The sequence below is a fragment of the Manis javanica genome, chromosome 15 (genome assembly GCF_040802235.1).
Source record: "Manis javanica isolate MJ-LG chromosome 15, MJ_LKY, whole genome shotgun sequence".
NCBI classification, from domain to species: Eukaryota; Metazoa; Chordata; class Mammalia; order Pholidota; family Manidae; genus Manis; species Manis javanica.
Genome location: NC_133170.1, coordinates 79,203,755 through 79,231,417, shown reverse-complemented (window position 1 = coordinate 79,231,417; position 27,663 = coordinate 79,203,755). Strand labels below are relative to the sequence as shown.

General features: G+C 48.8%; 1 protein-coding gene across 8 annotated transcripts in view; it reads right to left on the bottom strand.

Moving 5' to 3' along the window:
* MYO18B (myosin XVIIIB) overlaps nt 1-27,663 on the bottom strand; it is a 234,028-nt gene that overhangs the window by 56,432 nt on the left and 149,933 nt on the right. For all 8 annotated transcript variants that reach the window (XM_073223995.1, XM_073223991.1, XM_073223990.1 and 5 more), the window contains exons 34-38: nt 15,025-15,138; nt 13,497-13,613; nt 11,266-11,349; nt 10,118-10,255; nt 7,370-7,555 (exon numbers count right to left, since the gene is read on the bottom strand). In XM_073223995.1, the coding sequence (XP_073080096.1) occupies nt 7,370-7,555; nt 10,118-10,255; nt 11,266-11,349; nt 13,497-13,613; nt 15,025-15,138 (639 nt within the window). The remainder of the gene's footprint in view (nt 1-7,369; nt 7,556-10,117; nt 10,256-11,265; nt 11,350-13,496; nt 13,614-15,024; nt 15,139-27,663) is intronic.

The following is a 27,663-nucleotide window of genomic DNA, read 5'->3' as shown; positions in this document are numbered from 1 at the left end:
CTTCTGATGCCAGATTTACACACTACCCACTATCCACAGCCTCCTCACCAGGACACAGCGACCCTACCTCAAGGGGACTCCAAGCAATCGGTGGGCTGCACCTGGCTTCAAACAGCCTGCAAGAGCCGATGGCAACACTTTCAGCAATTTTGCAAGCCAGCTGTTATCCCCAACTATCATTAAATGATACAAACATACAATTAAATATATCACATTAAAAAAAAGGCGACACATACTCAAAAAACGCACTGCTTCCTAATTATTTTACAGTAAGTGATGCTATTTCTACTGTACTACTATGTATGCTTTTGAGGTTACTTATGTCTATCACCACCGTATGGTGGAAGCACGATGCAACGGCGGCTACCATGCACGGCTTCCTGACTGAGCTCAGCGACATCACGTTGGTAGCTTGAAATCAGCCCTGCTGGGAGAATTTACACCCTGGGGATCAGAAAACCCTGCCCTGGAGAGCCGGTTGTTAGACATTCACCAGTGCACACATTCTTTCTCCCGGTGGTCTGCCAAGGGTTCTCTCTGATCCCAACTCATTTGAACCTTCCAATCACATAAATGGGAGGTTTTCTCCTTGCAGGAAGTTCACCACAAGGCAGTGCTGACACAGACCTCACACCTGGGCCCCCTCATCTGCTTGAGGCCTCACGTTCTTTGCATTTTTTTCCCCCAAAGGTGGAAATATGCCCCAATGGTAACACCAAATAAATAATTCACAGATCATATATAATTGATGCTGGATTTAACAGAAGTAAAGCCCTAAGTGGTTGTCTATTAACTATTTATGATTTTTCCCAGGCGGCTGACAAGCCAGGCTTGGTGAGGAGATCACACCCATGCTCCCATGTTTTATTTAAACATTATTAAAAGTACACAGTCTGCAGCGAGACCCTCAATTCCACTCAGAATTAGATTCTGCTGTGAAGTCGCCTCCGGGGCTCGGAGAGGTTGGGGTTGGGTTTTGCTGGAACCACTATTGTCTTTATCCCTTTGTGTGTCGAGAGTTAAGCTGCCTTCTCCTCCCATCTTTGAATTTCTCTTTTTTGTCTACTTTTTCTGTGACCTTGAGGGCATCACACCCTCCCCATCCCTGAGCCTCAGTTTGGTCATCTGTAAGCTGGGCATGGCATAGGCTTTACCTTAAGGGTTATGTTGAGGTTGGGATCAGAGCAGGGATTCTTTTTTTGTGTGTGTGTGAATCTAAAGAACACTTTATAATTTTTTTATGATTTTCTTTTCTTTCCGTTTTTCTTAAGGTATCATTGATACACAATCTTATAAAGGTTTCACATCAGCAACATTGTGGTTTCAACATTCACCCCTGTTAACAAGTCCCCCCCACACCCCATTACGGTCACTGTCCATCAGCGTAGTATGATGCTATGGAGTCACTACTTGTCTTCAGAGAAGTGATTCCTAATGAGGGCTGACTGTGCTCCCCAGGGGACGTTTGGCAATATCTGGAGAGAGTTTTGATGGTGATGACTGAGGGAGGGGAGAGGCCCGGGGTGACGTCAAACATCCCACAAGGCACAGGACAGCCCCCGCCACAATCATCCGACCTCAAAACTCAGTAATGCCAAGGTCAGAAGACCCCAAATTACATAATCAAAATCACTATTAACTTTTGGGACTCACTTTTTAAAAAATGACCTTGCATGAGTAAATACTACGCGTCTGAAACTTATGAGTAAGAGAATGGTTTGAGTTGGTCAGACCTGGGTTCAAATGCTAACTCAGCCTCTTGCTTGGAATGTGACTGGGGAGAAGGGGTTTCCGCACTCTGGCTCTTTGTTTCTTTACAGGTAAGATGGGGGCAACTAGCTCAGACAGAGAGGCTGAAATGAGAGAATCCATGCAAAGTACCAAACCCAGCACCCAGCATGTAGTGGGTGTAAAACAAATACTAGTTCACATCAATGTCGCTGTCATCAACCACCACGATGTGATCTGGGGTGCAGAAGGGGGGCTGGTAGGCTTAGGATGAAGCTTAAGCAGAGGGAGAAGTCAGACAGAGGCAGAGGATCAGTAAGAAAACAAAGTAACACTTGTTAAGCGCCAACTGTGTGCTAGCTGGGTACTTTTATATAAATCATCTCATTTAATCCTTACGGCCACCCAGTGAAACACGCTGCATTAATACCCCCGACTCACAGTTGGGGAAACTGAGGTTCTACAATATTGACCTGGCTGCTGCAGGTCTCAGGCTCCAAGTCCAGCTCTCCATCACCCCACGGTCGGCTCAGCAGTGTCCCCTCAAGCGCACACCCACTTGGAACCCGTTTGGGAACAGGGCCTTTACATATGTAATTAGTTAAGATGAAAAAATACTGAATTAGGGAGGGCCCTAAATCCACTGACAAGTGCTCTTAAAAGAAGAGGAGAGAATAGAGAGGTGAGAAGACGTCATGTGAACACGGAGGCAGAGAGCGCGCTTACGTTTGCACCGCTAAGGAATACCTGCGGCCACCAGCAGCTGGTAGAGGAAGGAAGGATTTGCTCCCACAGTGTTCAGAGGAGCAAGACCCTGCCAACACCTTGATTTCAGACTCTGACTCCTAGAACTGTGAAAGAATACATTTCTGCTGTTTGACGACAACCAGTTTTTGGCAATTTGTACGGCAGCCCTACACGGCTAACACACACCCCCTCCCTCCAGTATGAGTCAAAGAGATTCTTCGAGGCGACGCGAGGGAGAAGGGAAGAGAGATGCTTAACCTCGAAAGTGGAGGGGATAACAGGTCTCGGAGGTGAGACCCAATCTGAAGTTTTGAGTTGCCTAGACAGGCAGAGGGACACATGAGAACAAAGACGAGGAGTCAAGCAGTAACACGGTGTCACGTCCTGAACTGTTCCTTCTGTGCTTGGGTAGGACATGCAAAGTGATGAGAGGCAGGCAGCCACAGGCAGAAAAATCTATCGGGGTCATACTTCAGAGGCTCTGGGGAGCTGGCGGGACTTTGTTCTGAAGATCGTGGAGAGCCCTGGGAGATTTCTTAGCAGAAGAGTAACACAGTAAGTGTCCCTTCTAGAAAGATCTGCAGGAAGGAGCTGGAGTGGAGGAAAAGTAGGGAGATAAGTTAGAAGGTGACCACAGAGGCCAAGATCAGAGGGGATGTGGTTTTAATAAAGACAGGAAGTGATGGATTTGAAAAATACCTCAATAGGGTAACATCAGCACTTCTGACCACAATCTATGTGAGCCAGATTTCTAGCCTGGGTCTCTGGGGGGTGCATGAAGAGTGAGCAGAGGCCCCATCCCAGTTTTTCAAGACCTAGGAAGCTTCTGAGAGGACACCAGGCTCAGGGGAAATGTGAGACTAGAGAGTCAGGCCAACGGGCTGAAGGTTGAACCCAACAGGTACACCCTCCCAAACAGGGGCACCTGGCCGGAGGCAGGCAGAGGGCAGTCCTTCCTGTCACCATCAGCTCTTCCCACAGCCTTGACCTCCACTGGTTCCCTTGTGCTGGGGCCAAGGTGGCTCCCCTGGGCTCCGTAACTACTGAAGAACAACACGATATAAATCCAGGGGTGAGCTGTCCTGTTGCTCCAATGACAAAGCGACTTGAATGATTTAGAGCCAGAATATTCTTTTCTCCATAATGGCTCCTGGAGTCGCCAGGAATAGTACATTTACTAAAATTAATGGCAAAACCTCATTTTTCTTTTTTCCGGGAAGAGAAGTTCCATTGGTGGGGTAATTGATCCTGATCTGGACGTGCCGGTGCACCAGTTAGGGGCGTAAATCATCCACATGAAACAACTCACAGCCCTTTAAACCAACACCAACAGTGACAAATGGGACAGGCTGGGACAGGCGGAAAGGAACACAGAGGGGAGATCCATCAACATCATTCTCGCTTCTCATCAGGGCCCAGAGAGCGGGATCCTTTTTTTTGGGGTCTCCCAAAGCAGAGACATTTTTCAGCAGGGCTGGACCAAAAGGGCAGTGTGTCACAGTGATGGCTTTCAAGTTGGACACACAGGGACACCAGTCTGATCTTTGCCACTCCTGTCTCGGCAGCCCTGGGCAAGACACCTCACATGTCTGTACATTTCCCACCTGTCGGGTTGACATAAGCACGAAAGATGACATCTGCAGAGGACCTCAGCATAGTGACTCTATAAATGTTTGTCCAGGAAATGGATGAACAGATGAATGCATGCTTGAACTGAGGAGTTAGGAAATTCTATCCCTCGCAGGGGGATTTGAACTTTAAAAAGGGGAATATGAAGAGGGCACAGATTTACTCAAAGAAGTTACCTGTGATGGTGACATTAGGCGGTGCCTTCTAAGAATCCCCCAAATCCGGGTGCATAGACATCTTGATTTGTGTGTCAAAACTCAGAGCAGCCATTACAGAGGCATGTTTAAATTCACCAGCAATGGCCTTAGCGATTTCTCACCATTCAGTGTGAGCAACTTGAGGGCAGCAGTGCATCTTGTTCCCGATGGACCCCCAACATTTAGCTCCGGGGTTGGCCCATAGTAAAAGCTATCGCATGAATGTCAGAACCAGAACCCTGTCTTGCAGGCTTTTGGGGAAGTTTTTAGGGAACACCAGGCATGGAGCAGCTGCCCCCTTGTCTTATAGGGTGGCAGGAGGAAGGCAAATTGGTGGCATAGACATGGACCTGGGGAGGGGACATGACATCTCCTGAGGAGCCCAGGAAAGTAGCAGGATGCCACGCCAGTGGGCGGAGCCTCAGCCACAGGGCTTATCTTAAAATGACAACGCTCAGTGAATGAATGCTCCCACTGAGCTGTGTTTTGTCCACATTGCAAACTTCAACAAAGCAGGCAGCCTGTGATCCCTTGTCCCTCCCCACTGACGCCCATCTCCATGCCCTACCCAGTTGGCATAGTTGACAGATGTTGAATGAATAAGTGAGTGGTACAAGAAAATATGACTGCCTCTCTTGTTCCACTGGGAATATCTCAGGACCCAAAGCCAAGGGTTATATTTAGGGCAAATGGGTTGGTGCATTTGGGACATTCACTATGAGGAAGGGTCTGCCAGCTGACATTGTCCCTTTGAGACTTGCCCATCCACAGAGTCACTGAGAAACAAAGTGGGCAGGGTCCCTGCAGAATACCCGCTAAGCACAGATGCGCCCTCCTGCTCTGGAGCGGATTGAAGGGTGCCCGTCCACCACACAGGACATGTTCATGGGACCTTATTTGGAAAAAAGGTCTTTACGCATATAATTAAGGATCTCCAGATGAAATCAACCTGAACTTAGAGCCGGCCCCAAATCCAATTCCAGGTGACCTTCTAAGAAAAAGGCAGAAGGATATTTGAGACGCACATACACATACACAAACACGATGACCAGACAGAAACAGAGGCAAAGAGTGGAGTAATGGGGCCATTAGCCAAGGAATGCCTGAAGCCACTGGGATTCGGAAGGACAAAGAAAGATTCCAACCAAGAGCCTTCAGAGGGAATGCAAGCCTGCCTCTCCCTTGATCGCAGCCTCCTGGCCGCCAGAACTGTCAGAGAATGAATGTCTGTTTGTGGTCATGTGCTAAGGCAGCCCTAGAAAACCTGCACCTCCCAACCACAGCCACACCAAAATAAAAAAAATAAAGAGAGAAGTTCAGCCTGGGTAAACTGATCTAGAATCTTGCCATCAGAAAACAGAAAAATGCAAGTCTAATTTCAGCACACATACCAGCTTTGCATTTTATAATTTTGTGTCTTTTCTATTTTGATTCACATATGGGGGTTGCACTAGCATCTTCCCAGTGTTTTAGGGCCTTTCATTATCTTCACTTGTCCCTGGGAATGGGGATAGGGTAGAGGAAAGTGCGGAAAGAAGGAAGGAGAGGAGAGAGGAAGATGACTATTTGATCTGGCTGGAATGCCTGGGTGTTCAGCCAGTTAAAAGGACTTCCTAGGAGCACAGTGGGGGGGGACGTCCTCTCACCCCCAGCCAGAGCTGGAGGAGGGGGCTCAGCTGCCCGAGAGGCAGGACTAGTTAATGAGGAAGTTACTGTGTCAGTCGCAGGCAAGGGCCATTCTCTCTCCCAGGGCCACGGGGGATGGAGGAACTGTCAGTGTAGAGCCTTGAACTTTATCTGGGAAACTAGGTCTCTGTGTGGAGCCTCACCTCCCCCCCCCCACCACAGCCAGGCTGCTGGCTTGTCAAGGGCAAAGCTGATGGGAATGACACTGGCCATGGGAGGCAGTGGCCCGAGAAATATACTTGCTGCAGGAGGACAAGTTGGTGAGACCAGTCACAAAACCAAAGTGGACAGCAGGGGAAGAGAAATGACTGGTTCCCAGACCTCTGGGCCAAGCCCCAGGAGGCTGGGGGTGTCTCCACAAAGACTCTGTGGTGGGGGGCAAAGAGGTGTCACGCCTCAGGAGCCACAGAAGAAAAAAATCTGGAGTTTTAGAGGTATCCGGAGGTGGTGCTCTGATACTCTGTGACCCCGAAGGAAAATGTTCTCAGAAAAATGTATTAAACTATGGAGAAACATTCCCAAAGGGCAGAGAACACATTTTTAAAGTGTTCCTTGGACCACACCAGGGGGCAATCATGGCTTAGTGAATAAAAGCTGAGACTATAGAGTTGGACAGACTTGGGTTCAAAATTCTTACTACTGTGTGGCCCTGGGCAAGTGAATGTATCACTCTGGGCCTGCATGTGGCATGTTGATGGCCCCGTGCCTCAGTTTCCCCATCAGTGACATGGTGATAAGTACCTACTTCACAGTACTGATATAAAGATTTAAATGAGAAATGTTTAACTCAGCCCTTGGCACATAACAAGCCTTAATAAATGGCAGCTTTAGCACGATCATTTTTATCTTTTATATTTGTACATACTCTTAATAGCCCAGAAATAGCTCTGGCGTGTATCAGGTGTGACTCTTTAGACAAGATGCCTCGGTTTCCTCACCTGTAAAATGGGATAAGAATTCTGACACGTCAGGGATCTCTGTATTATATGATATTATGAATGTACATGCATCATACATGATCTATTAAATGTTTGGGCCTCAATTTAATAAATAATTTAATAATTTGATAAACTTTGATTCTCTCCTCTTCGGATGAGGCCATCCTGCCCTGGAATGAAATGTCTGAGGCAGAAAGAAAAAAAGTCTGGGGTCTGAGACCTACGCGTGCTGGGCAGCCATTGCAGCAGCAGTGAACGCTATTGGTCCACTTGGGTCCCATCCCTAGGGTTTGCAGCAAATAGCAGGCAGGGTCATCAGTCTGCCCGCCCCCTTCCCGTTTCTTCTTGCTTCTGGCCCCGTGCAAAGGGCCCAGAGAGCACGGAGGAATGTCTCCCGTCCTAAGCCCTCCGTGCTGGGGGAGCCAGGGCTGGGACAGCACTCACCAGCTCCATGCACCGCCGACCGGCCTCCGCCTCCCGCTGCATCAGCTCCTCCATGTCCGCCTTCAGCTCCTCCAGGCGCCCCTGGGAGTACCGGCTGCTCTCCCGCTGCTGAGCCTCGGACACGGCCGCCTGCGCCATCTCCTCACCCATCCTGATCAGCGTGTCGCGAAGCCGGATCACCAGGACCTGGGGGCCGGGCAGAGAGCACATGCCCACCTTGGAGTTAGAGGCCAGAGCTGTGCAACAGGGGCGCGCCAGGAGGGGAAGTCCTTTGCTGAGCCTCTGTGCCTTTTTATAAAGCAATCAGGATAATAATCCTAATTTCTGATGCACAAATGAAGAATTTACTTCAAAAACGTAGAAAGCGATAGCTGCTATTCTGAGAGGCGGTATAGAATGCTGATGAGAACTGTGACTCTGAATGTGTGCTGGGTTCGAAGCCCACCTCCTCCTCTTCCTGGCTGGGTGACCTTGGGCAGGTTACTGAGCCTCTCTGAGAGACAGGGATGATGACGGTATTTACGTTCCCGGGGATGCTGTCAGGATGGAACACATTCAGTTAAGCAGAAGACTTAGCTCAGTGGCCAGCATGTGGAAGGTGCCTGGTAAGGGGTAGGAATTACGAATATTTATGGCAGTCCTCATTCATCTCAAGGTCTGGGTGGTGGAGTGGTACAGTCGGGAGCACCCAGCTCTCCGGGATCAAAACCCCTGCCCTAACATGGGTTTTGGTTTCCTGATTTGTAAAACAAGGCAGTTTTATCACACAGCCTCAGCTCTAATATTTTATGGCATTTTTCCTTTGTCTGGGGGGGAAAAGCCATGAGGACACAATGAAACAATAGAGAGAAAAGAGCTGTGGGCTTCACCCACGCTACAGAGAACACACCCCAGGGCAGTTCTACAGAATTCATTAGCTGGCGGACAAGCCCGGAACAACCCATTCTGATGGGCAAATACTCAAGCGTTGACATAAAGCGGAGCCTGCACGAATACCGCAGGCCCCTGCTCAAGACGCCGAGCGCCTCTCCGGATCAGAGACTGAATGATGACCTAACAGAAAAGCTTTACTGTTCAGCTTCCCTTTGCCTTTCAAATGGAGTTTAGCAACAATTTCAAAGGGCAGCAGGAAGGTAATAAGGAAGAAGGGTAGTTCTCAAACAGTGTCCCCGAGGCACCCTGTCTTAAGGACCTGGGATTCTACTGAGTACAACTAATGATGGCAGAGGGGCAAAGTGATTTTTTTTTTTTTTAATTTGGAGGTTTAAATTTAAATCTGCCATTTAAAGTTTTTCTATCATGATTTTCTTCTATCACTTGACTATGCTGGAAGCAAGTAATAAATGATCTATGATCTAGCCCAACATTATGTATTTAATCATTATTAATTTAATCTTTAATAGTAGGAGCAAAGGTTTGCGGTGATCTGCGGACATACTTGGCCTTGAGGGGTCGCTTGAGTGATTCTGAGAAGCGCTCAGGGTCAAGGCAAAGAAGAGTTTTTCTCTGTTCTTCTTCCTCTACATAGGCTTCTTAGAGACCAAATGCCCAACAGGGGATTGGGAGGAAATGTTTCAGCACGAGTGTGGCCTCCCCCTGTCCAGACGCACGGTCACGCTGTGGGGAAGCCACCTGCGAAATCAGAGCTTCGGAGCTGATAGAATCCGGACCTGAGTACCACCTTTTGAATAAGCCCACCCGCCATCTCAGAGAGACCTGGGTGTCATCTTCCCTAGGCTACTAGCATCCTCCAGGGGCCACGTCAGCAAGCCACAAGCCCCCCTTTTCCCTGACCCCTCCCCTCAAAGAGCCTGCCAAAAACTCTGGCGGTAAAAAGCCTCTTGACCTGTTAGAGACCCTCTTTCTTTGTTCTCCTGGCCGGGACAGAGGGGGCCCTCTCAGGGTCAGCAATAAACCTGTTTGGACTGCTGAGTTGGCATCCCCTCTCTTCTTTCAGGTACAGGCTGGAGTGAAAGTCAAATGTCAATCTACTACAGTCAGTACCACTACCTGGCTTTATCTTGAAAAAGTCACTTGACCTCTATGGGGCCGTCTTCTCATTCACTGAGGCTGTCCTACCTGTCCCAGTTCCAGCATCAATGCCACCTCCTCCTAGAAGCCTCACTGATTTCCCAGCCTGAAAGGATCTCCATCTTCCAAACCTCACAGGCCTCACTCCATATTATGGGCATTTATGTACATATTTTACCCACATATCCTATAAAGTGCCATGCTTCTGGAAAGCAGAATCTGTTTTATACAGTGTCTTCTATGCACTTAAAATTTATTATGCACCACACGCTGGGTACAAAATAAATTCCTGTTCAAAATCAGTTCTGGGTGCATAAGTGGATGAGTGGGTGGATGGAGATGGGCAGAACTGGATCAGCAGATAACAAGACAGACAGACGGAAGGGTCAAGTTCTGAAAAAAAAGGGGAAGAAAGACTGAAAACAGTACAGAAGAAAACGACATGGAAGGGTAACGACGGGTGAGCCAGTGATGGCCTATGGACATGGAAAGATGGATGGGGTGGACAGGGGAATGGAAAGGTGGTTTGTGGGATGGTGTGACCGAACAAAGGAAGATGGGAGGGAGGGAGGGAGGGACTCAGATGGGGTACGATGAGTAGTCCACATCCACATAAAGGCGTATGAGTGGACGGCTGGACGGCAGGCAGATGCACAGAGCTTACACTAACGTCCTCGTGGCCCTAGGCCTGAGCAATATTTACATGTCAACCAGTACCTCAAATCTCTTAATCTGCACTTTCTGGAACTCCGTCTTGTTCTCCAGGTCACAGATGATGGCCTCCTGCCTGCTCACAATGCCTCGGTCCACGGTGGACTGCTCCAGGTACCCAATGCGCATCTGAGCCACCTGCAGCTGGGGGCAAACACGAGAAGTCCCCCGACCGCCTGCTGACTCTGAGTCCCAGGATCAAGGCCCATGCAGGACCCCGTCCCAGGCCCGCTCACACCACCTCCTTCCCAGCCCAGCTGCTGCGTGCTGAATGCACAGGCAAGAACTGCCCATTCCCTGGCACCAGATCCCGCCCGTGGGTCTCAGGTGCCGGGAGGTGACATTTCCTGGGCTTTCAGCCCCCATGACAGGACTTTCAGTCAGGGTTCCTTTGACCTCGTCTCCCTGTTCTGCTAAAGGACAGCAGCAAGGGGATGTGAGCAGCAAGCATCAGCATCAAAGGACACAACCAATAGTGTGTCTGGCAGTCAGGCACGTCAGGGTTCAACACCAGGCTCCAGCACTTTCCAGCTGGATAAGCCTGGGCAAGCCAGCTTCCCTCCCTGACCTCATTTATTCATTCTTTTGCACCATGATTGTAGGAGATCAGCGCCTGGTACATAATAAGCGCGCAGCATGCGGCCCCTACTGCTGTTCTTTTTGTTGTGTTTGTTGATACTCGGTGCATATGGACATTTGCTCGAGACCCAGACACATGCAACAGTTCTAGAGGACCTCTGAGAATTTTATGGATAATGGCAACCCGCCAAGTATGAGGGAAATTCAGGGGTGTTTGGAGGAACCACGACTTCAAAGGAAGATTTCACAAAAAATGATGATCCTGTCTTGCACAGATCATCCCCTTTTCCGTGGAGCCATTTCTCTGCGGGAGAAAATCCTGCCCTGAATGGCGGATGAGTCTTATGGCATCTTTGCATCCTGCACAGGTACAAGCAAGCATCTGTGTGTGCGTGGGCGTGCATGTGTGCCTGCTGTATTGTTCTCAGGTCATCTGGCCCACAACTGCAGCTGGGTGAGTGGATGAATGAATGAATGAATGAATGAATGAATGACAGTTTCCAGTATCCAAAGCATGAGGCTCCAGTGGGGACCCTTCCCGTCCTCCCCACAACACGGTAGCTCTGAGCACGTACTTGTTCTTGAAGGCTGTGCTTCTCCTTCTGGGCTTCCTCCAGCTGCAGCTGCAGTTCCTGGATCTGCCCAATGTCAGCAGCGGACTGGTGAGACAGAAGTACCACCTTGAGACCACAGGCTTGGCTGGAAAATGGCCCTGGAAACCCCTCCTTCCCCCATCCGCAGATGTCTAAGTCTCTCAGAGCCTCTGTGATGATAGCGGTTCCAAAATGTTGCCTCTCACATCCTTCTCAACACCCTTCATCTCAGTGTTCACTGGGTCACTCCCGTAAGTCCCTAACTTGGTCAACCATCCAGCACTTTATTACTCAACCTTGAGAACCCGGGCAGAAATGGCCACAGCAGTAGGACCAGATTCTTAAGGAAGAGAACATCTGAGTGTCAGGTAACTGGGATTCTAGCCCTGGATCCTGGCCTTGCAAGCCACAAAACCTCTCTGCACCTCAGTATCCCCATCTGTAAAATGGGCTCGTAGTCTCTGCTTAGTTTCTCTACACAGGGTTTATCTGGAGATTACATGAGACAATGGTAAAGGTCCTTTAAAAAATTAGAACCAACCTGTTAAGCACAATGATCTCTAAGAGAGGGATTTCAGAGCACAGGTGAGCCCCTCACTTTCTATTTTCCACATGTACTTATTATTTAAATTATTTATAATGGGCAGATGAAAATACTGCTTTTGTAATTGAACAAATAAAAACACTTCCATCTTGAACAAATATAAATGTGATTCACAGATTCAGAAGACAGCATAGGATATATTTGTAGCTGCTGTTATAATGGTGATGATATAATTGATTCTTTTCATTATTATGTTTCCTTGTTTGGCAGAAATTCCCACAGTTTAAATCTCTCGAAGCCTGGCAGGCATTCTACCATGGATCCCCTTTGGGGTACAATGTGGGGAAGCCGCTCATTGCTCCTGGAGGGCGCTGTTCTCCCCAGTTACTCAGATGAGAAATCGGCCTGGGATCTTGTCACTCATCCCTCAGCTCCACCCACAAAGCCTCTGCTCCGCCCCCTCCTGCCTTCGAGCCTCCTAATTGGCTCCTGGGTCGATCCACTCCTCCCCAGCTCTGCTCCACCTCCCTGGTGTAAGCAGCTTGGTCTGGCCTCTGGACGGCTGCTCTACGCGTTTCATTCAGCAGCTGCGTGTTACATATACCAGGCACTTTTCCAGGCTCTGGGATACAGCGTTACACCAGCCAGGAGAACCCTGTCGTTATAGAGCTGACAGTCTGGGGCAGCATCCTGGCTGATCGTCTCCTCCTGCTCTTGACCCTAAAAATCTTGCCAGTGATTTCCATTACATGTAAATTAAGAAACAAAATCTTCTCAGCCTCAAACACCCCTCTGGCCTTGCTCTTAAGGTCTTGCTGAGCTCATCTCGCAATATGCTCCCCTCGGCGGGACAGACCCTTTACACACGCTGTGCCCTCTGCCCGGAACACTCCCCGCAACCCTCAGGATTCCACTCCAACCTGACTAACCCTGCTCCTCCTTCAGATCTCCATCCCGGTGCCACCTCCTCAGGGACGCCTTCCCTGACCTCCAATCTAGGTCAAGATTCACAGAACCATGTTCATTTCCTTTTCTGGACTCTAAGTTCAGTTTCCAAGGATCCCCTCTGCTCAGGGTGATTATGTAAGGCCTGCCCGGCCCAGTAAACAGTGAGCTGCATGAACACAGGAATGGGCTGTGCTTTTGCTCAGATAGTATTCTTGGCATTTCACACAGTCCCCAACACATAACAGGTACACAGTAAACATTAAATAAATGAATGGGTGTGTAGAGACGTACATGGATAGGTGGGCAGCAGGATATATAGGTGGATGGGTGAATGAATAAGCGGGTGGGAGGATGGCTGACTGGCTGGGTAGATGGGTGGATAAGAGTGCAGAGGTGAATGGGTGGATGAATGAGCAGCTGGATGATGGATGGATGACTATTTTGATGAGTAGATGAACAGATGTGTGGGGTGGGTGAATAAACAGGCAGATGTATGAATAAATAAAAAATATTCCTGATGGAGATAACCTCCAGAAATGTACACCTATCTGAGGGTGACATTCTCCTCCCAGAGGGCCACAATTTATAATCCCTCTTTATCATTGTGGCATTTATCCCTTCATGGTCCTTAGACCAGGGAATGGCCCAACCACATCACCTCTCAGTATGCCCCCCGTGCTGGTCCCAGGCCACCATGCTTTCTTTCACTCAGAGCCCTTACCTGGGCGATGAGGTCTTTGTGCTTCTGCATGAGGTCGTTCAGGTCATCCTGGTCCTCGTCGATGCGCTTCAGCAGGTCGGCTCTCTCAAACTGCAGCCGGCACAGCTGCTCATCCACCTGGCAGGAGGCAGGACAACAGCTGTGGTGAGGTACGAGGGGGACTGAGAGGGGGACAGTAGAGGCTGACCTAGAGCAGGGGGCCATGGCTGTGGGTGGGTCAGATGAGAGACTGCCTGCCTGTAGGGGAGGCCCTGGGTGTGTCAATGCATGCTGTGCACTAGACAGCTGTGTGTGTGTGTGTGTGTGTGTGTGTGTGTGTGTGTGTGTGTGTGTGTACTGGGCGTGCAAGTGACTATGTGAATGCCACTGTGTGTATGTGAATGGATGCATGTCTGTGTAAGCCCCTGTGGGCTTACCTTTTATGTACATTTTGAAAGCATGGCACATACATATGAATACAAACCCCTGTAATCTCGCTAAGAATAGGGACTTTGTTCTGTTCACAGGTCAGTCCCCAGCACCTGGCCTGTATAGAGCAGGTGCTCAATAAATATATATGCATTAGGTGGCTGGATAAATTTAGATGCTATTTCACTTAGAAGGGCATTAACTTTGTATGTGTTTCTGGCGTTTTTGGATGTGTGTACCTTCGTGTGTGTGTGTGTGAATGCTTGTAGGCAAGTTTCTCTTAATTTAGTGCAAACACAATCTGGGATAAAAGCTTCAGTAGGGATCTTGAGACAAGCTATGGCCTATAAATCTGTAGCTATACCTAAACTTGAGGATTTTTCATGTTGAGTATAAATTTAAGCCAACCCGGACACCTGGACAGACTTAGAAACTCATATCCAGTTTTCACCAACATAATTGATTCATAGATTCATAATATACATTCATTTGTCCCTTCTCAGTGGTGAGCACGTAGTAGGTTCATAATAGATGGCTGGTCCCTTATAGTAGTGAGCCTAAGTGGGCCCCTAAAGGATGCCCTTGTCTCCATGTAGAAGAATGGACATGCAGTGGCCCAATGACAATGACCAAGTCCCTTCTTATGGTGGTGAGCACACAGTAGGGCTACAGAAGATGCCTGAGAACCACTTACAGTGGTGAGCATGCTGTGGGCATGCAATAGACAGTTGTGTTCCTGCTTAGGGTGCCCAGCAAATAATAGGCTCATACTGGATGCATCTCCACAGTGCTGAGCACACATTAGATCTACAAGTTTCCTTGCCTACCTTTGTGGAGGTAAACACACAGCTGACTCTCATATAGGCCCCTGTATCTTTCCAACACTCAGCTCATAGTAGGATGCCTGTACTCAGAGTCTGGGCACCCAGTAGGTCCACAGTTAGTGCTCTTGTATAACCAGTAGGTCTACAGTTGATGTGTGTGTCTCCAGGGGGCACTCAATAGGTCCACAATAAGTACCCTTGTCTCTTTCATGGTGCTGAGCACACAGGAGACCCACACTAGTTCCCAGAAGCCTGTGCTGGCCCCAATCCCCACAGCTCCAGGGAAGGACAGGTACCAGGCTCTTGCAACGGGTCATGTTTTCCAGCTCGCTGTGCATATTCTCCAGGTCCACAGTCAGCGTCTTCTGGGTCTTCAAAGCATCCTCACACTTGGCTTCACTCTGCTCCAGCTGGACCAGGCAGGAGGGAGAGAAGAAAAGAGAAGAGGCCTTGTGACACTGTCTCCTAGCATGTTCGTCCCCTCCAGCCCAGCCCGTACCTCTCTCAGGCAGCAGAGTAATTTACAGGTGACCCTCATGTCTGCACAACTATGCAACTCACTGGGGGAAACAAATCTGGTTGCACTTGAGGCAGCAGGTTTTGAGCCCACTCAAAATTAAACAGGCATGAAATAAAGCTAGGCCACCCCCCCTTCCATGCCAAGAGCTAGTCCATCCCCAATTCCGGCTGGCAAATATTTGCTGACATCCACTTAGTGCCAGGCAGGGAATAGTCAACCTGGCGCCTGACCTCTTGCAAGGGAGACAGGCAGGGGCAGGTAATGACAGAGAGCTGAGGAGTACAGAGAGGTGCTAGAAGGTCAGTGGGGACCTGCCAAGTAGACCTTCCTTGACCAAGTTTCAGAGCTGTGAATCCTCTTTAAATGCCACAAAATTCTGCATGCGAGCATTTTCCTGGGTTCATGACCATCACTAGATTCTCAAAGGTTAAGAGCTACTCACTTAGAGTATCTTTCTCATCCTTTCACCCACCTGCATGCAGTAGGCTCCCTATCTTAAGAGACTGGGGTCTTCAAGGTGGGTACAATTACCTATATGGCTCCACAAGACAGACAGCCCTCACCAGAGAACACCACATCCTTGTACAAACCCTAACTCCATCCTGCAATTGACAGTTTCCCCTTGATTTCTGAACCCTGGAATCTCTAAGCAGAAAACACCTTAGAAATCAGCTAAGGAAAACCTTCAGGACTCAGAGAGGGACAGTGCCTTGCTCAAAGTCACACAGCTGCAAGGAGCAAAGAAGCCATTTGTGTCATACAGACCAGAGCACTTTCTCAACTCCCAGGCCACTGTCCCTCTAAAGCAGTTAATGATATAAAGGTTGGTGCTCACAGACTGGGAAAAAAGACAAGGTAAAGCCCCAGTGAAATGGCACGCATACAGTCTCCAATCCCTGGAGCCAGCAAGTCGGTGTTGGGGTCCCCTGATCTGTAAAAGGAAAACAATTCAGTGAAGGTGGAGGTCACCCTAAGGACACTGGACAACAAGGAGGGGAAGCAGGGGTGCTCTGGGGGTAGAGCCCACCTGGGATCATTTTCATCTCCTTCCAAACTGGGCCAAGAATATCTTCCTCACAATATCCAGAGGCTCAGCCCACGTTAGAAGAAGAATGACAGTGGAAGGTGAACAGAATGGGCCACCACTAATTTGAGTATCTCCCATCAAGCACCATGCTAAAGGGTCTTCTCACAGTTTCTCTTTTAATCCTCATCTTAGATCTGGAGGTGTGTCCTGCTAACATCTCCACTTCACAGATGAGGAAATCGCGGCTCATGGCTTTCTCACATGGGCACTTCTAGGTCTGGCCCCACCCCACTGCCAGCAGCCACAATCCACAAAACCCCCGTATTTGAGACCCTGAGAACAATGCATTCCTGCCCAGGTGGGCTCAGTGCAGGGCCTGGCCAAGAGGACACGGTGGCTCGCTTCCTTCTGCAACTCCGAGGCATTGAAACACACTGAGAAAAATGATGTGGAGCAAGGCGGGTAACTGGCCATGGCTGCAGCATAACCAACAGGAAACAAGAGGTCAGGCACACTCTTATCTTCCCACAGGCAGCTCCAGGGCTTCTGGCAAGGCAGGGAGGTGGGAAGGAGGGCACCCCCCTGCAGGCAGGCAAAGCAAGCCCCTGATTTCTGCAGAAGTCAGAGGCCTCCCTGAGGAGAGGCATTTAAGCTAAGACCTAAAGGATGCAAGGGAGTCAGCCGTGTAAAGATTTAGGAGGAAGAATGTTCTGAGCAGGGGCAATAGCAAGTGCAAAGGTCCTGAGGCAGGAAGAAGAACCAACTTGGTGCTGAGGAACAGAAAGTTAGCCGGTGTGGCTGGACAGAGATGGAGAGGAGGCGGCACTGAAGAAGTGGACGAGGGTGCCATTTGTGAGGCTCGTGAGCCTAATGCAAAGCTCGGGTTTCTTTTCAGACTGTAGGGAAACCACTGATGGTTTCTAAGGAGGAGGGTCGCGTGATCTGCCTATGGCTGCTGTAGGGAGAATCAGCTTTAGAAGACAAGATTGGAAATCGGGTAGCCAGAGAGGACGCAGCCATGGTCCTCCAGGAAGGAGCAGGTGGAGGAGTTGCAATCAGTGTAGAAGCAAAGAGAAATGGAAGGATGTGCACAGCGGGGTACGCAAAACACAAAAGGTCTGGGCAGACAGGAGCAGATGGGCTGTCGGGGAGATGATGTCAGATAACTAATAGCAGAGAGGATCACGCCAGGCCAAGTTGCTCGGCCCAGGGCCTGGAGGCAAGCAAGAGCCATGGTAAGAAACTCAACAGGGCAGAGCCAAATATGGTACCATCTGCTGGGCCCCTCCTCTGGCTGAGGGTTTCATCAGCATGATGCTACTGGGCCGTGCAGCCACTGGAGAAAGAAGGCTCTATTTTTATCCCCATTTTACAGATGGTATACAATGTGTGATCCAGAAATGCTCCTTCCTTTCCCCCAGTCACCCTGGAGCAAGTAGAGAGAGAGGGACAATTTATCCCCAGGCGAAGATGAATACAGAAAGAGCACCCGTCAGTGGAGATGCCTATAGGCATTATTTTTAGCTCATACCAGGTGAGAGACAGGATTATCTTGGCCCTGACGGTTCTGGCATTAACAGCCACACCTGCTGCTGTTGCTTGGGGACCACTTCCAGTGTGCTGTGCTTTATCTGCCAGCTTCACATAAACCCCACAGCACCTCTAGGAAAAGGACACCGCCATCAGGACTTCATGATGCACCAGGACACCCGGGGTCACAGAGGGGAAGTGACTTGCTCAGTCAGTGGAGATGCCCAGTCGGTCCAACTCGAGTCCAAGCTCTTAACTGTTGGGCTCCACAGCCCCTCACGGAAAGCCCCTCACTGGGAAGTCTGGACCACCTGGCTAGGATGTGTTAAAATAAAGCGAGAGCTCAACTGCTGAGCACGCACAGGTGGCTCAGTGGCTGGGTGCTATAATGGAAGCCCCACAGGCAGTGTCCTGCAGGCCTGGCCCAGTCTGGGACTGTGAAATGAGAAGTAGATAAATAAGAGAAAATGGACAGGACTCGGAATGTGAATGATGGTGTGGCACCTTTGGAGATGAACAATTTCATCCGAAAGCAAAGAGGAAAGAGACCGGCGCTTACTGGTACTTGTCAGAGGCCAGAGCTTGGGCCCTGGAAATTTCAGAGCTTGAGAATTGGGACTGGGGGATCGGCCCTCCCAGCTGGTCACTAAACCTTGCTGTGCCTCAGTTTCCCCACCTGTCAGATGGGGATGGTCACATCGCAGGATCTATGCAGGATAATGAGTGACACCATACCTGGCACTGAGCAAATGCTACAAAGAGGATGGTGTCAGCTGCCGCTTCTGCTTGTCCCTTTCATCCCCTTAACAGCCTAAAAAGCAGGGACTTTTCGCCCCACTTTAGAAGGGAGAATGCAGGAGAGGCCAAGGAACTATCAAGGTCACATCACCAGGAGGAAGCAGGGCCTCATCACCTTGAGGGGGCATTTTAGGCTTCCTGGCAGACTGGGGTCGGGGGAAGCACGGTGCCCACCCCAGAGGCACACAGATCAGGTAAGGCCCAGATTTTAGTAGGAATCTGGATGGGCAAGATCAGGACGTCCCCAGCCCAAGGCCTCCACTGGGCAGGTTCTGCTGACAAGCTGTCGTAATGCCGAGCTTTAAAAATTCAATATATTACACTTTAGAGAGTGAGAAGAAATACAGGGCCATGTCGGGCTGATTTTCCATTATGGATTACCCGGTGTAAGAATAACTCACTGCACAGTATTTCCATACGGGGGCCATTTGACAGGCATTTTTATGAAGTCGGGTGGCAAGTCACTGTAGGGCCCAGATCAGATCCTTCAGCCGAGTGACACTGCCCAACACTGCTTTGAAAATGCCTTCCCAGGAGGAGCTCCAGACGGTACAGCCAGGGAGCAGAGGCAGCCAGGCAACAAGTGACTCCTCAGGAGGGGTACCTGGGGTCCATTCTCCAGCCCTGGCAGTGTGGCCATGCGGATGCCAGATAGCAGCTGACACCTCACACCTTTCAGCTCCAAGTCCCCATCATGTCCTGGGAGCACAGGCCCTCTTGGGTTTGTATCAGATCTTCGAGATGTAGGGTAGAGAAGTTTAGGGCAATACAAGATTGAACTGGCTGAGTCCCTCCCTCTCCAGATCTAGTGGGAGCTGGACCCACAATAGCCTCTCAACGACATAACTGATTTGATTTTCATATACGTTCATATTTTCCTTCCTTTTCCAATAAAGACAAATTTTTGCAAAATCAGTACAATGCTACACAGCACCAGAATAACTCTGAGAGCCAGAAAACTCCCTTCTTCATGTTGTCATTCTATCACTAATTAAAGCCACCCTTCCCAAGAATCTGCTCAAATTCTGAAAGGCAGGCATCCAAGGAAGGTGTCATTTCCTTCCCAGCCCCTAGAGTTAAGTGTCCTCTGTTGAATGGGCATGTGCCTGTTCCCGGCCCTCCCCATACCATAGCTACAGATGGGCGGCTCTAACTCCTCAGCGAATGTGGGGGATGGAGGTCCTTGGAGCCTGGGGTTCTTAGGGGCAAGATGAGACGAACACCGTCTAGAATCAAGTGTTGCATAAGCCTGAGGGTTGCCATATACATGGGTTATGACAATGTGCTCTTAACTCTGCACCTGGCGCTGCTCTGAACACATCTCATCAAAGGACAGTGGTGGGGTGGGTGCATTCTCCCAGTACGGCCTCTCATCTACGACGACGTGGGACATTTGACCCCACAGAGCATTGCTTGGTGGTTAAGACCAGACCAACTGGTCACGCAGAGCTGGGTTCCAGTCCCACCTGCTCTACCGATGAGCCTGTGACCTCAAGCAGGTTAGTTAGTCACTCTGAGTTTTGCTGTCCCCCACCTACCAAATGGGGCACATAATGATTCAATTCATTGAGCAGGACTACTGAGTACAGTTGTATTCGCCGTGCACTGCACAAGCCTAGGGGATGACATGCACGTGGGTTATGATGATGAGCTCTTGTTCTGTGCCAGGCACAGCTCTGAATACTTGTCATGTATTAACTCACGTAACCTTTGCAACAACACTGTGAAGTAGAGTCTGTGACCATACCTGTTTTTACAGTTGAGGAAACTGAGGAATAGATAACAAGTGACTTACCAAAAGTCACACAGACACTAGGAGGCAGAGCTGGGATGCGAACCCAGGCAGTCTGGCCACCAAGGGCCCACGCTGAGCCATCACACTGCACTTCTGCAGCAGTAGTGCCCACCACAGGTGCTCGGCGGGAGAAACCTGTGATGTGTCTGCATAGGATTGACTCTCCCTTCTTTTGATAGCAGCACCCATCTTCCTTGCAAAAAAAATGTCTGTCCCCCAAATGTCCATGTGATCCTGAAGGGGCTGACCTCTCCCACTGAGCTTGGAGGAAGGCCTGTGACTCAGCCTAGCCAATCAGAGCACCACCCCCTGTTGGCCATAGAGGCTGTTGTGGATAAGCATGGCTGATACCAAGATTTTTGCAGGAACTATGGAAACAAGGTTGGCTTGTCTGATGCAGGAGGTTTGCTTGGAGTGTCTGGGGCCCTCTTCCCACCAAGAAGAGACTGCCTAAGAGTACAAGGTGACATCAAGGTTGCTGAAGCAGGAGACACATGCTAGATGACATGGTTGTGGCACCTGGACCCAGCCAAGTCTGAAGGTAGTCTTAACCTGAGCACTTCTCAGCTATTTTGGTCAATAACTTCCCTTTCTCTGCTCAAGCCAGTTGGAGCGGGGTTGCTGTACCTGGAATCCAGATACAGAATGAGTAAGCAAGTTAGAGCGAATAATACGTATACAGTGTCAGCCATACAGCAAACACCCATAACCATTGGTGACCGTGTTCATTGATGTTATTGCTGTTCATTGACGTTTCTTGATGTTATTCTGCCAAAAGTGGAAAAAAGTAGCTCCATCCAAAACCCTGTGATAGAGTATCAATCATTTATTGTTTACCTGTCCTCCCCCTAGGGGGATAAATATTTCCCCTTCCTGACTGTTCAATGGGGGGAAAAGAGAAATGGCAATTTCTCCGATGCTGGCCTTATCAGCATCGGATGGTCATTATCACGGTAGTCCACAACAGCCCTGCCAGGGAGGAATCGGCCAGCATGCTACAAATGAGGAAACCATCGTCTGGGTGGGACCAGCGACCCATCCAAGGTCACATTCAAGTAGACGAGACTCCAAACCCACGGCACTCCTAGGCTGCGCACACAGGTCTTCCTCTACTGCCGCGTTCATCTCGGGCGTTTTCTGTGCCACATGCCCCTCCTTCCATTCAGTGCGAGGGCAGTTGAGATTCTCATCACATATACATCAACTACAAACCGATGAATAGCATTACTTTCCTATGCGAAGCCATCTGCTTGCTTTAAATACCTGGGTAAAATGTTTGCTTTGGGCTTATCGAGCTACTCGATGAGTTGGCTAGACATACGGAATGAGATGGGGAGGGGGAAGATTCTGATATTTCAGCAAAGTGGTTAAGAGCCTGGATTTTGGGGGTCTGGCTGGACAACTCAGAGGATTTAAAAATACCGTATCACAAATGCCACGGGGGAGTGTTCTGTCTAAGAAATGGTGTCTTTGGCAGGCTAATCTCAACACATTCCAGACCTTGACTTCCCATCAGGGCATTCAGAAGAATTAACCTTCAGTAGTAAGGCTTTTCCTGAAGGGAATTACCAACATCTCAAACTACAGACAGCCCTGATACTAAAAAAATATATTAAAATCAAACATATTAAAAACATCAGTCCAGATCCACCAATGGTCTGTCCAGCCCAGTTGTCTGATGACAGTGTCCCCAAGGAGAGATTTCCTAAGACCGTACGGTGGTTATTCTCTGTGTCTTTGATCTCAAAATATTTGGGCTTATACTAAACATTCCAGAATTTTTCTTAAATTATGCTAGAGGACCATCATTTATGTTATACTGAAATGTTCTCTGAGTATCATTTCCGCCTTCTTCAGAGCAATATGAATCATTATTAGTGGTGGACTAATAATTCCTCTCCATGAATGCTCACCATGTATATGTTAATTTGCAACATGCAATGACTCTATGAAATAGGTATTTTTCACCCCCATTTCATAGATGAGGAAACTGAGGCTCAGAGAGGTGAGTTAACTTGTCAAAGTCACGCAGCTAAAAAATGGTGAATGGGGCCAGAACCAGAACTCAGGTATCTTTTATATCCACACCTTTTTCTTAAAAACCCCATGGCATGTGCTTACCACCTGATGAATAAAGCAGGTCTCCTTTTCTTTGTTTTAAGTCTATTTCTTTGAGGGTTTACGAGTCCATCCTAATTTTGCTTTATAAGATCTAAGGACTATAAAGGTCCTATGTGACAGAACAGACCTCAGGAATTTCTTTCCTGACTTCACATCCGGGGATAATGGATTTGGAGCCCACTGATGTTCTCCAGAGAAAGAAAGAAAAAGACACTGGGAAAAACAGGAAAAAATACTCAAAACACTATTGATATTTTAAAAGATACCTTTAAAGATAAAATGCTCAACAAAACCTCCCTGCCCCCTATCCTATTCACGACCCCCTTTTATATTACCTTCCAGCACCCCTAAACAGCACAGCATCCGAGTGCCTCCATATCTGTCTCCCCACTGGACAGCAGACCCCCGGAGGCCACCTGGGTCTTGCTCACCTCTGGGTCTGCGCCCAGTAGGGCCTCCAAACACTTGTACTGAAGGAGCCAGGTGGAGACATCAGCTCGGGGTGTCACTCACCCAGCCTGGTCAGCAGGGCCACCTGCATCTGCAGACTGAGCTGCCCACTGCCCACACAAACCCCAAACACCCCGTCAGAAAGCCACCTGCTGACAAGGTTGGGACGCCAGTGGGACTCTTACATTCTGCGGGCAAGAGTGTATGTATCTGCAGACACTTTGGGAAACCATCTGGCAGTACCTTCTACAGTTAAAGAAACATATACTATGATCCAGAGATACTGTACTTGCAGGTATACGCCCTACAGAAATACACACACTTGAGCCCCACACTCAACCAAAATAATCTGGGGAAAATGTTCATAGTGGCTGAATTCCTAATAACCGAAGTTTAGACACAACCTACAGGTCTATCAATAGCAAAATGGCTAAAATTGTGAGACAGTCTCCTAAAACAGCAAGGAGAATGTGCCAACTACTACATACAATCATGGAAACATCTAGGATGCATAAATGGAGCAAAAAAAAGCAAGACTCGAAGCCAGAACATTCAGAGCGAGAATTCAGCTAAGGAGCCACATGAGCAGATCATCTAGGAAAGGCTCCTACACTGGCATCTGGTCCATTGCCCTCTCCCCTAAACCTGTGGGAACCTTTTGAGAACCTTCCTGAAAGGCAAGGAGGCTTTTTTATCTTCCCCAGAGTTACTAAGTGCCTGAGATACTGGCTATAGGATGCTCGGCTCAGCCCTGTTTGTCTGGCACTTTGCTGGTTTCAAAATCGGAAGTCCTGCGTCGCAGGAACATCTTTAGACCTGCGTAAATCCAAATGGTTCTGAAATTAAAAAGACAGGGAAATTAACAATTCAAATTCCCATTCACCCCAAGGCAGGGACCTTCTGTAGCACAGCCGACCTGAGCTCTCCCCACATGCCAGCATCATAAAATGTAAAGAAAGAATGCAGGCCTGTGACAGCATGAAAACCGAATGCAAGCACTTGCGTATCTCAGGTTGGATCCTGAACAGGGAGCAACGTTGCTAAGAACATTAATGGGGCGATGGACAAAATGCGAACAGCCAGTAAATCAGATCGGGGGTCAGCCAACTTTTCCTTCAAAGGCCAGAGAGCAAATATTTTTGGCTTTGCAGGTCAAGAGGCAAAACTGAAAGATAGAGGAAGTACTATACTTACCTAACCACTTTAAATGTAATTATTTCAAAACATGAAAATAATTCTTAGCTCTTAGGCTGTAATTTAAAAAAAAATACTTCAAAAAACAAAAACAGGCAGTGGGTTGGATTTCACCTATGGGCCACTGTTCGCTGACCCCTGGATTAGAAAACAGTTTTTTTATCAATGTTAAATTTTCCATTCTGATTAGGCAGAGGGGCACGATGTCTACGATATGCTTTCAAATAATTTGGGAAATGCAAGTTAGAGAGGAAATGACAGAGCAAACATGACAAGATGTTAAAAACTGATGAAAGCAGGTGAAGGGTATTTCCCCCCAAACTCTGTGCCTTGGGGCTAGTTTCCTATTTGCTGAGCTTCCTCCTACATAAAATGGGCATCAGACTGTTTCTGATGGAGATGCGTGCCTGTTCATTGACAGAGCACTTGTTGTCTGGGCACATGCATTCCCTATACTCTGAATCAAAACTGAAGTTCCTGCTCTGATGGAATTCGCTACATTCAAGTGATAAAATGAGGGGGGATAAAATTAGGCCCTGACATCTTAGTGCTTGCACCATGCCTGGCACAGCTTCAACAGTGGACACTCACTGTCAATACCTCTGTTGTTAAGAGGGTCATTACCATCCCTGTGGATGGAGGGGCTGGGCTGGGGCTGCGCCCTCCACAGCTAAATGTAACGGGCCCTCTGGGGGCGATGCCTGCATGGCATCCCTGCCTGTGATGAAGCCATCCTTTACCTGCTCATTCATCACAGCATTAGAGTGTCAATATTTGTGGGGTGAACAGGCCTGTGATAACCATGTCTTACACCAATTGCACTTTGAATTTTATCTCCTCTGGCAGGAGGTTATGTTAATATTGAGTCAATTCACTCCAATATCATCTTTTTAAATTAAAAAAAAAAGTGTCTTCAAATAAAATATCCGGGTCTGGATGTGGTTCCTGGCTGGGGAGAAGTGTTCAGAAGGTGCTCACTGTATGGAAGATTCCCACCAGGGCCATCTTCCCAGAGCTTATTGCTTATTTTCAATGTCTCATGGAAACATGGGTGACACACGGTGACAAACATCCAGTGAAGGGCACTGGGGGTAAATCAAGGGTTATCAGTCTTCTGAGCACTAAAGGGGGGAACTCAGACTGTTCCCTAACCACCACTGGGAGTTCACGGTGCAGGCGAAGCACCGGGCCTAATGGACTACCTAGTGAACGGAGGCTGAGCCCTGAATGCCTCAGTGGAGAGTCCACAGGAGCACATGGGGCTTCCAGAGGGGACGAGAGAGCCCAGAGATGGCAGGGGGCCTTAGAAGGTTCACTGGTGGCTCAGAGTAGCAGTTATTAAACTCCCAGTTGTTGAAGTCAGACTCTGTGGGTTCAAATCCCACCTCCATCTCTTATTAAAAATGCCACAGGGGAGTGTTCTGTCTACAAGTTCCACCAACTTCAAACCAACCCCAAGTTTGACCCTCCTTTGTGCCTTTGGACAAGTCTTACACTATGTTTATTCATCCCAACCCCTGCCTTTAAGGTACTGGAAAGTAACTGGGGGAAACCGGCAGGTAGAAGGGGTAATTACGAGAGAATGATGTACATACCCTAAGTGTAATCCAGTGACAGAGAAGAGAATAGGACCATCACCCAGCCCCTGGAGGGTCAGAGACAATTCCCACGGTCCGTGTCCAAACCCAAGTTCAGAAGGTGAACCTGATGTTCATCAGGTAAGGAGGTTTGGGGGGGGAAAGCTCGAGCTCAACTTGGGCATATCTTAGGCAAAGGTGGAGAGGGGGAGCAGGTGTGAGGGACCCCAAGCTGTTGTAAGCTGCTGGTCAGGGGGTAACAGAAAGGCAGGAGCTGGACTGGACATCCTCAAGGGTCAGGCTGAGGAACCTAGGCTGTATTGTGAAGGCAATGGGCAGCCACTGATGGATCTGAAACTTGGTGCCAAGAATGAGTTTAAATTTTAAAATTCTCTCTCTAAAGATCAGGTGGTAGAAAGATTGTCTGGACAGGACCAAGGTCAGCAGAGTTAAGAGTTCCAAATGAGAGATACAGGTGGTATGTGCTGAGATGGGGAGACGGAGTGAATGGACACAAGAGCTATTTACAGAGGCACAGTGACTGAGGCTCCTGTGACAGCTTTGTCCTCAGCAGGAAAGGTTGACTACAGCCCCTGGCATGAATTAAGTAAACCACTAAAGGCTCAGCGCAAACTCTTCTCCACTTAACAAAAGGCAAATAATATATTTCCTCTGGGGAGGAGACGGAGGTTAAAGACATGAATCAAATGAGGGGTGGGGAGACAAAAAACAACCACAGCCCTGGAGAAGACATCATCTTCCACTTTCTCCCTGGAGCCAGGTGCCAGCACCTGCTACTCACAGATGTCATGCATGCATAGCGATTATCTCCGTTATAGATCGTGGTGGTTGGAATTGCTTCTGTCTCCAAGTGAGTTTGTTTCTGGTGGAAACATTCCATGGAATTAATTAGCAATTGACTCCTACAGAACAGGTGTCACTAGAGCAACCTCACACACTGGCTTGTTCCACAAGGTCTTGTAAAACCAGGTGCCCAGAAACCAAAGTCTTCCAACAGCTGACACCAGTGGTGGGTAGGAAAGGACAGCCAGTGGGGAGCCTGGCATTTTAAAATCATAGTCTTAATAGTTTTCAATTCAGAGGATGCTTTCAAATCCATAGTCCAGGGTTCCTTCTATCAGCCCAATAGCTGGGAATACCATGCTCCTATTTTAGGTGAGAAAAAGGAAGCCCTGAAAGGCAGAAGGATTTGCCCCAAATTATACAGCTAGTTAGGTAGCCGAGGCAGGATTTGAACCCAGTAGGTTCTGCCTGCCCTCTGGGAGTTTTGCATGTTTTGTCATAAGGGTCTTAAACCTCAGGTCTTACCTGAGATACATCCAAGGCTCCCAATGGAGGGAAACTGGGTGGAAAGAGCCAAATAATTCTCTTGGGGTTCTAGACAGGGGGGCAGTGGGCAGAGGGGACAGAACCTGAGGACTCAGGAAGACACCTGTCCACAGGACCTCTCCCATGCTGCTGGTTGAGTCTGGCAGGCTGCACACAAGAGCTTCTGGAGCCTGGAATCCTGCCATTTCTTAGAAGCACTTTGATCATGCCCTTCTCTGCTCAGTAACTCTCTAGGGCTCCCTATCACCTTTGGCATAAAGCCCAGACTTTATGCCAAAGTCTGGTTCATGAAACCACTCCAGAGCTGGCTCCAGCCTGTGACCAACACAGCCCTCTCTGCTCTACCTCCAGGCACTTTACACTCCAGCACCACCGTGCCAAGAGGAAGACGCATCCTGTTTCCACAGGCCTCTGCCCCGTTCTGCTCTGTGGCTTTTTCCTAGAATGTCCATGCATCTCTTACTAACCAGCAATTCATTCCCATCTTTAAAGAGACATTTGAAGCCCCAGATCTTCTCCCATGGCTAAATTAAGGGCATCCTCTTCCACTAAACCCTGACATCCACCCCCCCT